At 48.6% G+C, this 17,138-nt stretch overlaps 1 protein-coding gene across 3 annotated transcripts in view; it reads left to right on the top strand.

The window, feature by feature from the left end:
• Positions 1–17,138, top strand: part of LOC117899019 (probable serine/threonine-protein kinase mps1) — a 120,336-nt gene that overhangs the window by 62,164 nt on the left and 41,034 nt on the right. For all 3 annotated transcript variants that reach the window (XM_034808778.1, XM_034808779.1, XM_034808780.1), the window contains exons 3-4: positions 9,521–9,639; positions 9,703–9,926. In XM_034808778.1, the coding sequence (XP_034664669.1) occupies positions 9,521–9,639; positions 9,703–9,926 (343 nt within the window). The remainder of the gene's footprint in view (positions 1–9,520; positions 9,640–9,702; positions 9,927–17,138) is intronic.

Genomic DNA, 17,138 nt, shown 5'->3' with positions numbered 1-17,138 from the left:
GCAGCCATCGCACACAGCAGAGAAATAAAAGGAAAAAAAATAATACTTAATTTCAGTACAATAAAAAGTCAAGTCGAGCGCAAAAGTGGGTCAAAATTATTATTGAAGCAGAACAAAAACAAAGCCAGCCAGCAGCAAGGCAACGATAATGGCAAATGCAGCAAGGGGCAGGGTGGCGGAAGGGTAGCATTGGGGGAGAGACCAACAGAGAGAGAGAGAGAGAGAGAGAAAAATTTATAATAATTTTCTAAGCGACGGCCCCTCGACGGGCAAATTATTGAAATGCATTCGCATTTCGCATTCACCCCGGTCCGAGTCCGCGAAACCAAATCTGAAACGGCCCAACAGTCAGCAGTCCCCCAGTGCCCAGTCCTCGGCCTAGGTACCAGAACAAAACAAAAACGGAAAGATACATGCTCCAATACGAAGGTAAGACAGAGAGAGAGAGAGAGAGAGAGAGTCGGACCCCTCCATGTAGTATCCATTGCCCAGGCAGCGTTCCAATGAACGTAAACACAATTTCCCAATGTTCTGCACGAATAGTTTGTTTGATCGTAAAATTTTATTTCTGCATTCAAATCGCAGCGCAAAAACAAAAACAAAAACAAAAACACCAAAATGCCATTGCCATTGCAGTTGTTGTTTTGCATTTTCGTTTGGTGCCTGACGTTACCTTTTAGGTCTTTTGCCTATGATTTGTGTTAGAGTCAGACCCAGAGTCTATTTTGTTTTGTTTCGCTCACTGGCCAAGAAGTGCTTCGTGCGGAGAAGGGAACCGAATCGATGCGGTTTAGTGCAGAGTGTGTAGGGTCATGAGTTCTCCCCCCCTTGCGAGAGGTAGACGCTCTTGTGGTCAGTCGAGTCTAGAGAATGGTTTGAATAGTCAGAATTGGGATAACAATCAAGACCATAATTTGTATGGCAAATAATGGTACGTAGCTCGTAGTACAAATATCAGACAAAACCCTCATTACCCCATTTGCATTCTGCATTTGAGATTCTTTAGAATTTTCTTTTGCCTTAACCGACGAACACCCTGCCCTGGCTATACTTTCAAATGCATTTTCCACTCCACTCCACTGCGAGTTTTATCTTGCATTATTTATGCCCAAATGCATTAATGGGCATCCCCCCCCAAGACCCACTCCAACCATCGACCCATCAACACCCGACCCCACGGCACTGATGTGAAAAATACTTGGCCAATATTCTCGTACTATTAGGGTTAGATGGTGGGGGCTCCAGGCGTGTGGGGCGGCGGGACAGTGAATCTAAAACGAATGTGTTGACGTTGATGGGCGAAACAAGCTGTTGAAAAACACATCGAGTGTGAGGGGACGGGGACGGGGACAGGGAGACTGAGACGGAACCCCACGAAAAAGGGGCCAATGAAAATGGTCCATTTTCGTCAGCTAGTAAATTTTTAGTGGCCCCGGCTACTGTGTCCACTCCGAAAATGGGGGCACACAGCGACGGACACTCGAGTATTGTGGCAAAAAAAATAGCGGAGATCTCTGTTGCCTCAGCAACCGTTGCTCATAAATTAAAGTTTCGTCTTGCGATTCTCTGCGCCTCTGTGGCTCGTCGATTTCCGAATCGCAGGCAATAAAATTTAACGTGCACACTTATGACCGAAAGCTGCCCGAATTGGCCAAGAGGAGGGACAACGGACTGGAGTGCTGCACTGAGTACTGAGTGCAACATGCAACAGAGCACGCAAGACGCAAATGCTCGTAGAACGAGAAATGTGCAGAAATTAGATTGAATTGTTCTGTTTCTGTGGCAGGGAGTGAGTGAGTGCGGCAAGATAGGGGGAGGCGGCTGCATAATGACTGGGTCGCCGGACTCCGGCCAGGGCTGAGGCAATTTGATTGAGTTGTTTCCAATTGAAATGGCAAAAACGCTGCGGGTGTTGGCACTGATGTCCGACAGCAAATGACTCCACTCGAGTCCGCTCCACACTCCACACTAGACTCCAGCTACACCCCTGCACCCAGCAGAAACAAAAGTCATTTGGCCAAAGGAAAACCAAACCAAAAGCAAACCAAACCGCACTATAATTTCCAGTTACAGTTACAGATTTCTAGCCTTCTAGCGGCCCAAACGGTGATTTGGCTTATTTCATTCGCTCGTTCGGGGCTGCCTGCGGTGGCCACAATTGGATTGCATTTTCAGTTCCTTCAACTTCAACTTGCAGCGCTGCAGTGCCACAACTGTGGCCTCCACGCGGCAGGCAGGCAGGCGGACTCTCAATTAGACCGAAGTGGAGTGCAGTTCCCTGCCCGGTGCCCTGGGGCTGTGTCATTCATTTCGGTGACCTACAAGATCCATCATTGTGGGTTGCCTGCTGAAATTGTTGCGTCACGTTCCTTTTTGGCCAATTGGCAAGGCGAATGCAAATGCAAACTCAAAATGCAATATGCAACACGCCCCCGTGCAACAAGGGATTCTCACCTTGACTTTGCGAACTCTTCATTAAATCAAGCGTCCAACACTTGGCTCTGGATACGGGCAGTAACGAGGGTAATCAAGTGCAGAGTCCGCGTGGGTTAAATAGTATTTTCCCGCTTCTACGCTTTTCTCTTGCCGCTTTTGTCCCTCTTGTTTGCTCCCTCCCTGATCATCCCCCCTCCGTGGATAATTAAAGTGCCACGGAACGGCGCGAGTTTTTCCTCTTGTTTGCGTTGGACTGTCACTGTTGCGATTTGTTAATTGAATTAAATGCTGGCCATGCGGCAGTGAGCAGCGAGCAGCGAGCGGGTCATCAAAATGCAGGAGACGGCATTGCCAGCACGATGGCAGGGGATGGGGGCTGCTGTCCCTCTCCTCTCTCTCTGTGTGTGTGTGCAACCCATTTAGCCCGAGTGCACGGTGCACGGTGCCGCAGTCGAAACGTAACTGTAAATGCAAACGCACGTACAAGTGCCGCCAGCGGCTTGGACTAGGCCAAATGTGCCGCAGCAGCTCGGCTCGCACAGTGGCCAGAATATCGCTAGAACATTTGAATCTTTTTCTTTGTTTGCAGGAAACTCTCTTTTTCAACCCACTCGAAACTCTCATTTTCTGTGGCTTTCTCTTTGATTATTTGTTGCTGATATTTTTCCATAATCCATCCTTGTCGGCCATGTGTGCCACTTCCTTTGGTGTTTGCCACTGTGCCCCCGTAGGCGACACTGGGTAATTCCCATGGCCAAGCCAAGTACCGCTAAATTGTTGCAGCAGCGAGACTCTGCGCGACGCTTCCTGACGCTTGGCGCTCTGCATGCTAAGCAGCTGGAGGCGATGGCGGTGACACATGAGCGACAACAGCAGTGGCGGTGGCAGTGGCAGTGGCTCTACTCTGCCCACATACACAACGTACTTTGCATGCGTTCATGTCCGCCCAGAGCTACCTGTGGCAGGTGCAGCCATGTCTCTCTCTCCGTCTAACTTCCATGTCCAAGTGTCCATGTGCCGTGTGCCGTGTGACAACTGCCAGCTTGTTACGCCCTTTCGACTGCCTGTCACACGCTTATTGCTCTTGTCAGTGACTGTTGCTGGTCGGCTGCTGGTCGACTCTGTGGGCTGCTGCTGCTGCTAACTTCATTTGCTCTTTGCCAGTTTTTTGTTTGGTTTGAGTGGGAAGCTTTGCGGAAATCCCATCACGTCACGTGTACAGCGGCAACTTTTCAAATTGAATTTCGCCGATTTATCAATTTCCCCTGAACAAAAAACAAACAATAGAAAGTGGAAATGGAAATGGAAAGATGTGGCAGAGGCACACACACAGCTGACAACGTTGGCCAATGTCTAATGACATTTCGGCCAAGTACAGTAGGCCCCCAAAGGCAAGGTGCAGCTACAGAAACAGAAACGGAGAACTGCCTGGGGAAAAGCACTCGCCCCCAGAGCACTTTGAAGTTGCTGCTGCTGCTGCTGCTGCCTTGTTGGGCCACTGAGGCGGCTCATGGCCGCGCATTTCCAATAAGCCCACGGGGCGGGCACACCTTGGAGAGTCGCTCAAGTTCAAGTTGAGGCCTCCTGTCGCGTCGCCCAGTGGCCCTTGTGGCACAGCAAAAATAACAAATAACAAATAGAAAAGAAAAGAAAACGCCGGGCGGAAAGGCAGTGGAAGACACACAAAATCGACATTGGCGCGGAATTAATACGATTTTTATTCATGACTCCTAGGCAGGCGAGGCAAGGCAAGGCTCGAGACCGGGCAGCACAGGGAGCTGCTTGGGGTGGGGCGATAGCCAATCTGCTGGCTGCCGGCTGGCTTCCGTTCCCGGAATGTGGTGACAATGTCTTCTTGGGCTTTTCTCTGCCACCGTCTGTGTCTTTGCCTCCGCCTCTGTTTTTGTCGTTAGCCTCGGCTTGGCTTTGGCTTTTCCTTTTGGCTCAGACAATTGCATTGTTGGCTGTGCCGCTGCTGCTGCTTCTGCTGCTGTCTCTGTTGGCCGTTGTCGCAATGCTAGTAATTTGTGCAAATGAGCCTCTAAAAGGCGTGGAGTGGAGGCACTCGGACGTGAGACAAGCCACCCAAAAGGGGGCTGGGGGGATAGTAAAATAGAAAAATAGAAAAAACGAAATGTTTAAAGCGCCATTCGGCTATGTAAACGATGCGGGCCGCTACCCAAAATGTACACGAAAGGAAAGCTGTTAAATGCTTTTGCCTCGACATGTTCCTTGGATTTCGTTGCCTGCCCGTAAAATGTAATGATAATGCTGCCAAAGACTTGGACTTGATTTTGCAGTTCCTTCCCCCGTAGCAAATACTTTCATTCATGACACGACATGACGTATCCAATTAGATTTGCTTTTTGCCGAAAACAACAGCACGTGCTTGGGTCGGCTCGTACCGCCGAAAACTACCGCCAAAAAGCCGTAAAAAACTACGCAACGAAAAAATAACAATGGGAACAGCAAAAGTATTTACTACGATATCGCAGCGCGAGCGCCTCTGACGTTTCAGTTTCACGCAGAAATCTGAGTCAAAATAAAACCAAAAGTCAACAAAGCGCCAAAGAGCGACACACACGCACGAAGATCGTGAGAGAGCGGAGAGTGGAGCGGGAAGAGAGCGGGACTGCGCCATTCGCTTACGAGTCGTCACGCACGACGCACGACGCCCGCTCTCTCGCTCTCGGCGCTCACACACTTTACAGTTACGCACAAAATTTGCAGCAGCAACAACAAGAGAGCACAGCGCAGCTTTTATTTGTTTCTTCTTAATTTACTTCCCTCTCTCACTCCATCTCTCTCTTTGGCAATTTGTCCGCGTGGCGCTCACCTGCGTTTGCCTCCAAAAAAAATAATTCAATATTTGTTTGACTTTTTCCTGCTGCTTTTTTTTCGGTCTGTCTGGCGCTACCTGACTTTGAGGCCACATTCCCTGCGTAAAAGCCAGGCTTTTATTTGCTCACTGTTTGTTATTCGCTTTTGGCAGAAAGACAGATAAAAAAGCAAAAAAAAGAAGAGAGTGAGAGACAACAGAAATTATGTGTGTCAGCGGTGGGGCTGGGGCGAGGGAGGCGGCGATGAAACCTCCAAATTAACAGCAACAACAGCCAGAAAGAGGTCGCCGTTGCCTTGTTTAAATAAAACGAACAAATAAAGGGGGCAGAAACAACAAATTCAAATTGTGTCATGTGAGAAAAACTCTCAATGGCGGTGGAGGAGGAGGCGGCGCTATGGGCATATGGCAAGGAGGCCAATTGACTCACCGCACGCAATGCAGACTGGCAGACTGGCAGACAGGCAGACTGAAAGCAAAACTAACATCAGGATTGCCTTGAACAACAACTAACAACAATCCCAGGCACTTGTCTGCGCTGCGTCTTGGCCTGGCCAAATATAAAAAAACACAAAAAAACAACAGAATTCATTTGGCAACGTCATGGGCAAATAGCAAAACAACAAAAAAAAACCCCAAAATATGCGAAAACAAAAATACGAAAAAAATTATTTATAAATAAAAATGCGTAACATTCCCCTGCCCGCCGCTCTTTGGCTTTGTTTTGGTTTTCTCGTTTTATTCATGAGCAGCGAGAAACTATTGAGAAGCCATTGAGAAGATGGCAAAAGATCTTCACGGACAACTTCCTGTTTTGGGCCATCAAACAAGATCGATTTGGGTCAAAGATTGTCATTACAAGGGGTTCAGGTTTGGCTTTGGCTTTGGCCTCTCCTTGTGGCATTCGTATTTGCCTTTAGCTTTTAGCTTCGGTTTCGGTTTCAGCTTCAACCTTTTGCCGGAACATTTCCGTCTTTGTTTTCGTTTTTTTGCTGTTGCTGTTGACATTGGCGGAGTTACTTGAATAAACTCTGGCTGTACGTACTTTTGTACCTATTTTTGTGTATTGGGCATTCTCTCTTATCGTGCAAACTGATAAGCGAAAGCTCTTTCGCAAGGCAGCTCCAGGCTGAAAAACCTCAATGAAGTTGAGTGGCCAGCACCCCACCCCACCCACTGCCACTGCCCCTCCTCCTGCTGCTACTCCTCTTCTAATCAGTGAAATCAGGCAGCGACTCTGCTTGCGTTTTTTTTGTTGCTGTTTTTCTGTTATTTTCGCCCTGCGTATAAATTACACTTGAAAATTGTTTAGATTTTGATTGGCGATATCTGCGGGCTGCCTTTTGCCAGTCGCTTTGTCTCGCTGGAATCACGTTGGGTCTGGAACTGGGACTTGGGTTGAGGTTGTGTTTTGGGGTCGAGGCACTTGCACTTTCCCCTGCAATTTCGGTGAAAGTTGCAACGGGATAAGGTTCGCCCAGCAAAGTCCCAGCAATTACCAGCCAAAGTGAATCCCCCAGCCCCAGCCCCAGCCCCAGCCCCAGCACGTGGCTAATTCAATAAACTTTAATTGTAAGCCAGCACAGAAATCACAGCAAACACACACAGAAAAGTGGGGCTGGAAAAGCAGCAAATTTGAGGCAATTTTCACTAATTTTTGTGCAGCATGCAAACAACTTCCATGGCACCATCTTGCCTCTGCCGGGTGCCTCCTGCCCGCTGTCCCTCTTGGGGCATATCATATCGCATCTCTTGTTTCACCGACATTCGCTGAACATTGCAATGTAATTTTGCTTTCAACACCTATTTTTTGTTGCCTTTGCCTGCTGCTGCTGCTGCATGCAACTTCACGTTGCAGCTCCCAGCAAACGTGGGCAAATAATTGCCAGCAAAACAGCAAACAGCAAACGGAAAACGGGCAAACGGCATAAACAGAGACAAGCTCTCTGTCGAGTGAAAATCATGGCGCATTTCCCAGGCTCAGCTCCGAGCTGCCAGAGCTGGAGCTGGCCCCAAAATCGGGCGCGAATATATCGCATTTCAATCACGCGCCACAAACAACGATCCTCAGCCTCCTCCTGCCGCTGCTCTCTCTCTTGGGGCAATTTACGTGCGGCCACGCAGTGAGTAAGCCAAAAAGGAGACCTGGTCAGAGAGCAGCACTAACAGCGGCCCAGGCCATGCCATGCCAGGCCATGCCACAATGCAACTGCAACTGCAACTGCAGCTTGCAGTTTATTAAAGTTTTGTGGCTGCGCAATGGGGCGGAAAGCAAGGCAAACCGGGCCGGCCTATTCCCTGCCTAACGGTACCGATTGTGCGCATAAAATGGCCACATCGTGATGGCCCAAACGCCTCCCCCTGCACTGCCCATCCACTGTGATGTCTGTCAGGCACGCGCCTTTTGCCGGCCGGCACAAAACACTCAATCTGTGACCGCAGCTAATGCAGCAGCAGCAGCAGCAGCAGCAGAGAGAGACTTCCACTACGACTTGGAGATCCAAGAGATTCGAGTGGGAAACGCGGAGCGAAGTGCAGCTTAGACGTTAAAGGAAATGGCGATTTATGCGCAAATTTACTTTTATGCGATTAGCAACGATCTGAAACAGAAATTTATCGGTGAGTTTAGTAAATTTAATTGGGGCGCAACGTACGGCAGAAAGCAGAGGAGCAGCAGCCGGAGCAGCAGCAGCTGGGAATTGGCCGGAGAAGGTGCTGGCTGCTCACTCAACAGTGGAGGCTGTCAGCCATGGCATTAGACAAAAGGCACAACAGCAGCCGCAGCAGCAGCAGCACAAAACCTGGTAGCAGTGTAATAAAATTTTATGGCTCTGGGAGCAGGAGCGCTGCATTCACTTAAATGCAACAACGGCAACACTGGATGGAGTCTGCCAACTGCCGACTGGCCTGCCTGCCTGCGGCTTTTTAGATTGCACAATGGAGTCGTAGAGTCGTAGATTTTGTTGGCCAGAGAGCCAGCCGGGGCACGACAGCAGATGGCCAAGAGATAACGAAAGTTGAGAACACACTTTGGTGATAATGAAGGGAAAGGCCTGGGCCCAACCCTCGAACTAAAGTTTGACCAGCAAAAGCTACTTTCGCAGTCCCGCTCCCTGCTAGAGTCTGATGTTGCCACTAAGCCGCTTAAGTCTGAGCATCAATAATTGCTTAGTGCAGCAGCAGCAGTGCATTCGGCGGAGCATAAACAGACAGCCACACCCACAGCCCACTCCACCTGTGTGTGTGGGAGGCAGGGAGAGGTTCAATGGCGTGCACTTGGAATATTTTAATCCCGGCACGCAGCAAGTGTTCGATGGCATCCTTTGGTGCACTCCTTCAACGCCACTCAACGCTGATGATGGCATGGCCGTGGCCATGACGACGTCTCAATTGTTGGCATTTGGCTCAATTACGTCTGAGGGATCGAGGACGAGGGCCAGCGAGAACAGAGGCAAAGTCGCACTCCGTTTGATTACTGGGAGTGTGGGGAGGGCATTCCAAATCAGTTTTTCCGTTTCAAAAATGTTTTGAATTTATGACACGACTGCGGCTGTCGCGTCTGGTGTCCCCATGGCTGCTGGCCCTCATTGTGTTAGTGCCATCGAAAGCTTAGCTGGCTGACTGCATTCTTATGCGAGTTGGCCATTGTCGCCGTCTGCCTTTTGTTCAATTTATTTGAGCGTGCAAACGCTCTTCATAAAGCAAATGCAGAAGGATATCATCTCCGATTTTGGCCACTGAAGGTTGCCGCAAGGTTGGCTTAAAGCAAAGGCGAAGCCCCAGGGCTCATGGGTCTGTGAAGTAAATGCGTTTCCATCGCTGCAAATATGTGAGGCCATCGGAAAGAGGCCAATTAATGACGAAACAATGACGCGCGGCTGTGGCTGTGGCTGTGGGCACTGCGGATTGGGGCAGAAATTAGTTAAATGGAAAAATAGTTTTGCGATGTTTTGCATTGAAATGCCGCTGTGGGCGATTATCGCTGAAAAGACCTCGCGGCATTGTGGCTGTTGTTTGTGTAAATTGCAATCGCGGCGGCGGCTTTGAAGTCAAAGCTGCCTGCGTGTCTGTATCTTTATCTCCTCATACAAAATCTGTACTGCGCATATGTGTGTGTGTAAATGTGTGTGCGTGTGTGGGTGTGCAATTAAATCATGTCTTAGAACTAGGCCAGCAGCTGTCAATGAGCCTCGAAATATCTGCCATTACTTTTGATATTAATTTCGAAACAATTTCTCATTTCAGCTCGAGGAAACGTCCGTCCAGCGATCATCAGGACTATGGCAGCAATCCGGGCAACGAGGATCAGATGGTGGAATGCAATGCCGCCATGATTCTCATGAAGCTGCACAATCCCAATGGCGGTAGGTCGAACCCGCACCGAACAGACCCCACAGCCTCAAACTCTCTTTGACATTTGTTTCCAGTGTCTGACCATTGTCTGGGCTCCAGTCCCGGCAGCAGCTCATCGGCCTCCTGGAGCTCCGGCTCCGCCTCACCGCCCCTCAGCGATGATGGCCACGGGCATGGCCATCACAGCCCGAACATATTGTCGCCGCACGATGCGGCCAATGCACGCATACGCACAACATCGGTGTCCACCTCGGACGAGGGCATTGTCATTGATTTCAAGGATGATCGCAAGAAAAAGGTGAGTCGAAGATTCCACTCAAAGATCTAAAGATAAGAACTGTATCTTAAGGGGCAGGCGGGCGGCCAGGAATGCGGTCAAAAATGTTTTGAGGCGGTAAACAGAGCGTGACACTTGTGTGTGTGTTGCAAGCGCTTTTAATTGCAACTTTGTGCATGGTTTTTAATTGCCATAATTATGTAAATGTCGGTGCGGGTATTTATTTTTGGCACGTCCGCCTGGCGTATGCTTGATGCAACACTGCAGCGACACATTGCTCATTACTCATACGCACTGGCACACAGAAGCAACAGACTGCAGATCAAAAATCAAATAAATGTCAAAAATACTAGAGGAAAAGCAGCAGCAAGCAGCAAGGCAGGGGAAGAGCCGATGTGGCATAGCAGTCCATGGGTTTTTGTACAAATTTTCTCTGAGTTTTTGTGCCCCAGCAATTGCCAACGCATCAATCACACTCCCAAACACAAACACACACGGAAAAAAGGGCAATGTCAGCAGCTCACACACATTCATTACAGCAAAATCAATAGCCCCACACTCCGCCCTCAGCCCTTGAGAGCCAAACGTTTCCACATTTCAGCCATTGGACGCGACTTGGCTCTTTAATTAATTATGTTTGAACTTTAAGGGCCTCGCTCTGCCACCGCCAAAAGTCCAGCAACGAAGACGCCAACTGAAACGGAATCTTACGCAATGGCTAGCCAGACCCTAACGCTCCCACTTCCCTTCCCTTTCTGTTCAGGTTCCCCCTGCTGATAGTTTTCGTCGGGCAAGCGGACAGTCTGGCGTTTGTTTGTTTGCCCACAATCTATGTGCCTCAACCACCCGCCGTCGCCAAACCCTAGCACAACTTGTTATAAATATCTGTGTGTAGTGTGTGTGTTTGGTGTGTGTGTGTGTGTCTATATCGTTAGTAACGTTTAAGGGCTCTTAACAGCAAACACACACAAAAGCCTCACCAACAACCAGCATGAGGAGGAGGCGGAGGAGAACAAATATCAAAAGTGAACAGCAGCAGCCACGGCACACCACAATTTGTTAACCTTGAAAGTCTGATTAGATTTTTCATATGCTGCTTATGTATTTGTGGTTGTTGTTGCGGCAAGCCCCAAAGTTTCCGCTGTTTTATGCACGGCAAGAAAATCTAGCAGACTTCTTTCTAAGCCCCCCTAGAGTTTTCCTTTCATTTCAATTAGTCAAACATTTTCAATTATTGCTAAACCAACCAACAATCGATCTATCAGCATGCATCCCAGTCTCTGTCTGTGTCCATCTTTTGGCCAGCCAGCTGCACTTTCACTTTGGTAACCTGTTGCACAAGCCGCAGCCAAAAGAGTTGACCAAAGGCTACAGAAAAAACTTCCTGCTGTCCGCTGCTGTCCATCTGTTTTTGCCAGTTTTGCATTTAAATTTATGTCAGAGTAGGCAGACACGCCCACATTATCCAGGGGGGGTTGGGGAGTGCAGGGAAAACAAACAAATGAATGAATAACAATGGAAAAGTTTATTTTGCCAAGTCAAGGCGTGGCTCTGGTTAATTGAAAAGATATGTGCCGCATTTCCGCATCTTGAATCGCAATGCAAAATGCAAGCCACAAGCAAAACAGATGGATGGATGGATGCATGCATAGATGGACGGCTGAGCAGATGGATGGATGGATGGGTGGATGGAGGGATAAGTGATCGCAGTTCACTGTAGCTGCTGCCTCTGCCGTTTGCTGGCATTGCGAATCGAGAATGAATGCAATTAATGTCTAATTGTGCGCAATTATTGTCAGTTGTCAGTTGTTTTTGCTCGTGGTGGGCCTGTGTGATGTGCCGCAGCCCCGAATCAAATGGAGATCTTCAAGGTGGCCACGTGGCGCATACGTAATGCTCACTCTGCATTACTCATACGCACCGTGTGCGGCTGCTGCAACCTTCGCTTGCAATGGCATCCAAATCCAAAGTGGAATAACTATAAAGTGCAGCAATGTGAAGTGCATAACAAGAAATTACTCATGCGCCGTGTTTGCTCAGCCTTTGTGTCATCAGCGTGCATCATTATGATGACGATAATGATGATGATGATGTTCATCAGCGTCGTTTTGGGTTATTACTTTAAATGCAGATTTATGTGCATTTACTGCCACCCAATGACAATCACGCGCTCGAGCCAGGGACTCGCTCGCTCGCACGCCTTTTAATCAAGGCCTTGGCGGTTGCCGTTTGCCGTTTGCCGATTGCCGCTGCAAGGCTGCAGCCAAAGCCAGAGCCAAAGCCAAAGCCAAAGCGAAACCCCAAGGCATCCGCAAACCGCAATGGGTGGTTAAACGTTGCGGCTATAAATTTATATGCAGACACACACACACATGTGCCCCGGTTGGCCAAAGGAAGTGCCCAAGCGCACAAGTGGGCAAGCGCTCGACTGACACACAAAGGGAAGGACACCGAGTGGGTGGCGCTGGCGTTGGGTGTTGAAATTATAAATTAAACTCCCATGATTGCATGTGACAAGCAATTAGAGCGAGCAACAATCTGCGAGGACAACGAGTCCGAGTCCGAGTCCGAGAATTCTGTTGCGAGTTTTCCCCGCAGCTTTTCCAATACGCGCTCGTGTGGATCCCCACCGCACACTGCATATTCCCTTTGTCGCTGCGGCTAATTGCATGTGCCCGTGGCCCCTGCCCCCTCTCTGTTCTGCTCTGTTCTGTTCTGCTCTCCCTGCCATATACTATGCACTTTATTCCAACTAATTTGTTTTATAATATCAAAAGGCAGCAAAAACGAAACACACACACAAATTATAGTGCAGAATGCGAGGCAGACAGCGCGGCGTGTGCAAGGCGATGACTAGGGGTTGGGTGGGGGCAGGGGGTAGCTGAGGGTTTCAGCGCTGTGTGTGTGTGTGTGTGTGTGTGTTGCGGTTAGCTGGCATTAAGCTTTCGCAACTGCCTGACAGTTGAAAGCGGCAACAAAAATCGCTCAAAACACAGAGAGAGAGAGAGAGAGAGAGAAGGGGAAGTCGCGGCCAGCCAATATGGCGCGGCACACGTGTCTAAGTTTTTGTGTTTGTATGGGTAACAGTGTGTGTGACTGCAAGTGTGTGTGTGCATGCCACCGGCTTAGCTGCTTTTCTGTGATTTTATTTGACAAATGTGCAGCTGGCCGAAGGCACAACAAGAAGCAACTGCACTTCCCCCTTGCCTTTTGCCCTTTCCCCTTCAAATGAGCTTAAATTTATACTCTTATTTATGATCTTTGTTTTCGGTTTGGCCTGCATTAGTTCCTCCTTCATATTTCTTTGCTTAACTCTGTGCAATTTATTTTTAAACACCAAGCAAGCAGCAAGCAGAAATCACAGCAGCAAAGCCAACACAAAAATGTGTTAAATTTTAATTAAATTTTTGTATAATGCTTCGGGGCTGCTCTGCTCTGCTCTGTGTGTGTGCTCTGCAGCAACCTTGAATCAACATTCACTCTGCACAGATACACAGAGCTACAGATACAGCTATTGGCAGCAGTCACCTGAATAGCAATTGCTGCCTTTGGCACTTGCCTGCCACTTGGCCACATAAAGCCACACACAACATCGACGTCAGCGCGGTGCTCGGTGCGCGGTGCTCGTTGCTCGCCTTCTCATATGGCAGTAGACCTTGAATTCTGATTAGGAAGCGATTTAGATGTGGCTCTCAGGCACCGCTCTCTCTCTGCCCGCTTGCGCGTGAATTTATTGAGTTATTATTAAAAGTTAATTGTGCTGCTAAAAGCCATTTGTCTCTCCACCCTGCTGCGGTGTGTGCAATTGGTGCGGCATAAGCGCAACAATTGCAAATGACTTGGCCAAAGTGTCGACGACTTGGCTGCCTGCGTTGGCTGTTTGCTTGATTGGGAAAGACACTCACAGACACTCGGGACGGGACGTGTATGAGTAATGACTGAGAAGCGAAACAGCTGGGCGCAAATGTAATTATACCTTAAAGGAGAACGAAATGACAGGCAGGCAGGCAGTCCAAGCAACCTACACCCAAACATCAAATAGAATCCCCAAATGGCTTACTTGGCCACACAAAATTCATTTAGTTTCATTTCCATTTCTATTCGAATTTCGCATTTACATTTTGTGCATTTTGCACAGTGAAATCTACCGCAAAATGGTGACTTTATTTATGTATTCCTCGAGCGAAGCTCTGAGGCTGTCAAATGCTGCCTTTTGTTGTACAATTGCAGCCACAATCCGTCAAAAGTCAGTTGCAGGAGTGCCCCCAGACAAATAGCCATCCATTCGTGCGTGTCAGTATGCGTGCCATGAGTGTGTAAGTGTGTGTGTGTGTGGGAGAAACGAACTCATAAATTTGTCATAATTGCAGCAATGAGACTAAAGCAAAATGCCATTGGAGCAGCTAAATAAAAATGCAATAAAAATATCTCATACGCAGTTAGAGACACAGAACACAGGGGAGAAGCAGGGGGGCAGCAGAAGTGTGGAAGATTTTCCGTATTGGAAAATGTAAATGCAATTTTAGTCACTCTTGTCCACGCAGCGCGAGATCTGTGCCAAGTGCAAGCAAAAATGCAACAAATGCAGCGCCAAATGTTCATGTTCAAGGTGACAAAAATGCCAAAAATGAACCCACACGAAGCAGCCAAATGCCACCGAGCTCATCGTTTGGCCTCGTTTGCAGTTTTGTTGCATCTTCGATTCTGCTATATTTGTCTTCCAGGGGGGAATTTCTAGGTATATTTTGTTCACTCTGCTGCCTTGTTATGCCCACTGTTCAACGCTGCATTCGCTGTCATCCGCTTCCAAAAAAGCGCAACGCCGAATGCGGTATTTGGCATTGGGCGGAGGCAGAGGCACACACCGCACCCCCCGCTGACACACTTTTGCCGGCACAGGCTGCTCCTCCATATTCAATATACACATCAGATCTGTGTCTATATCGTGTCTTCTATTTTAATATCCCTGTCCCCATTGTGGCAAGGTGGCGGCGGCGCGCCATACATTGTGGTCAAGTTGGGGAATGCATTTGCAATGTTTGCGAAACATCTTTTGGCAAAACGTTTGCCACGAGCCACAAATGACACACAGCCACTGCCCCCCCGCTCTGCCACACCAAAGTCTCATTTCGATTTCATTTTGCATGAACGAAAAAGAACTTAGATCAGCGAACAAAATAATAGAAATGGGCTAGAACGAGAGGAGCAGCAGGGAGAGTGCAGGGGCAGGGGCAGTGGCAGTGGCAGTGTGCAAGGGCTGCCCGGCGAATTGGCCTAGTTTCGGGCGTACCACAACAAAATGGCGGCCCTTGCAAACTGTTGTCGTGGCTGTACTTTTTCCACAGCGCCGCGTGTGCAATGCCAGCTCAGTGTCTCAGTGTCTCAGTGTGTGTGTGTGTGTGCAGTTTTCTAGGTTACAGCAGACCATATATAGTACATAACTATGTACATTTATGTACATTTATGTACATTTATGTACATTTATGTATGTGGACAATGTTTGTATGCGGATGCGAATGATGATGCCGCACTGTTGCAGGCCGGCCGGCAAAAGCGAATGTTGCGCAACAAACAGCAGCGCCTAGGCCATGAAAATGCATTTCTCTCTCTCTCTCGGTCTACCTCTTACCCTCTCTCCCTCTTTGTCTCTGTGTATCTCGTTTGCCATGCGCACTTACTCACTCACTTCCGCTCAGCTCGCCGCAAAATTCAAACACACACAGGCACCTCTCTCTCTCTCTCTCGCGCACACAGTCAAGCCTTGCTGTTGATGATGCACTTGGGGCTGGCTGCTGGTGGTGGGGTGTTGCAGGGGTTTTTGTGTGCTCTAAGGGCTACGGGGCAGCGCGCGACGTAGGAGGTGCAACGGCACGTGTTCGCACACAGATGCACAAATTGTGTGCAATTTGTCGCTGCCAGCGCTGACTGCGACGGCGACGTCGACGCCGAAATTGCTCTGACGTCGTCAAATGGCACGGCACAGCGGGGAAATGTGTGGCAAATCTGGCCACAGTTTTGTGGCACTTTTGGGGGTTAGCCAAAGTAATTCATATCGAGCAGATTTTAAACAGATTTAGACACAGAGAGAGCGAGCTTTTAATTGGGTTCCTCAGCTAAGATGACAGCTCGAGGAATGATTTCCCACTCAATTTATGCACCGATCGCTGATCAGCGACATGCCTCGTTAGGCATATTTATACGTTGCTCGTTTCTATTTGCCCAATCAATGCTAACAACAGGCAAACACATGTATTTTCGCTCATACTTAAATTTCCATTAATTCTGCTCCAAAGCATAAATTAAATCAGATCCACAGCGATCTTCTTCCGCTCTTTCTATGCAGCAGTCCACTTAATTGTACAATAAACCATTTCGGGATATGCGAATGCATCGCTGGTGGAATTGCTTTTGCGCTCGATTCACTTTTCATGGCTAATTAATTTTCGCATTGCGCAAAATGAATTCATAATGCGAAATGCCATGAATATGCAAACGTGCGAGTATATCACCCTCCCCTCTCTCCCTCCCCTTGTATACATAAAAATATATCTGAAATTTATTGTTGGCGTCGCCGCAGTCGCCATAATTAAAAGCCAAACAAGCGGCAGCCAGAAGCCAGTAGCAATCGACTTGACGCTGCTGCCCGCCAGGTGATTTCATTTGCAAGTTGTTTGGCTCAGTTTTTGCTTTGTGTTTTGTTTTGGCTTTTGATATGGCAATCTTTGTGGCTAATTATACGCTTAGTTGACTGATCGAGCGGGCGTCGAGGGTGTCAGCTGCAGCAGCAGCAGCAGCTTCCCCTTCGCTCAGTCAACAATGAATGGAAAATTGCTGCGGCTTACATCACTCACAGCAGGCAGGCAGGGCATGGTCGGCCAGGGGTTTGTCAAACAAATGGCACATCGTGCATGTGTTTTTCTATTGCATTTGTTTTATTAATATTTAAGCGCTCAATTGGTGGATGATCCAGGGGTTGGGCCATGCCTCTCTCGAGTACGTACACGTGTCGAGCATGGCTCCAAGTGCGCAACAAGCTGACGTCAGCAGTGTCAGTGGCGGAGACTGCAGCTGAGGCAGTGGCAGTGGCAGTGGCTCGTTGACATTTGCATTGGGTGGGCGTGTATTCCGGAGTGGAAAGGCAAGACCGGCTTAATTAAAGCAGAGCAATAGCATCGGCACGCCTCGCAGCTTAAAATGCTTTGCCTCGTTGCCCGGTGCAACCCCACAAATGTT

The sequence above is a fragment of the Drosophila subobscura genome, chromosome O (genome assembly GCF_008121235.1).
Source record: "Drosophila subobscura isolate 14011-0131.10 chromosome O, UCBerk_Dsub_1.0, whole genome shotgun sequence".
Taxonomy (NCBI): Eukaryota; Metazoa; Arthropoda; class Insecta; order Diptera; family Drosophilidae; genus Drosophila; species Drosophila subobscura.
The sequence above is the reverse complement of the archived record's forward strand: the minus strand, read 5'-3'. Positions and strand labels throughout refer to the sequence as shown.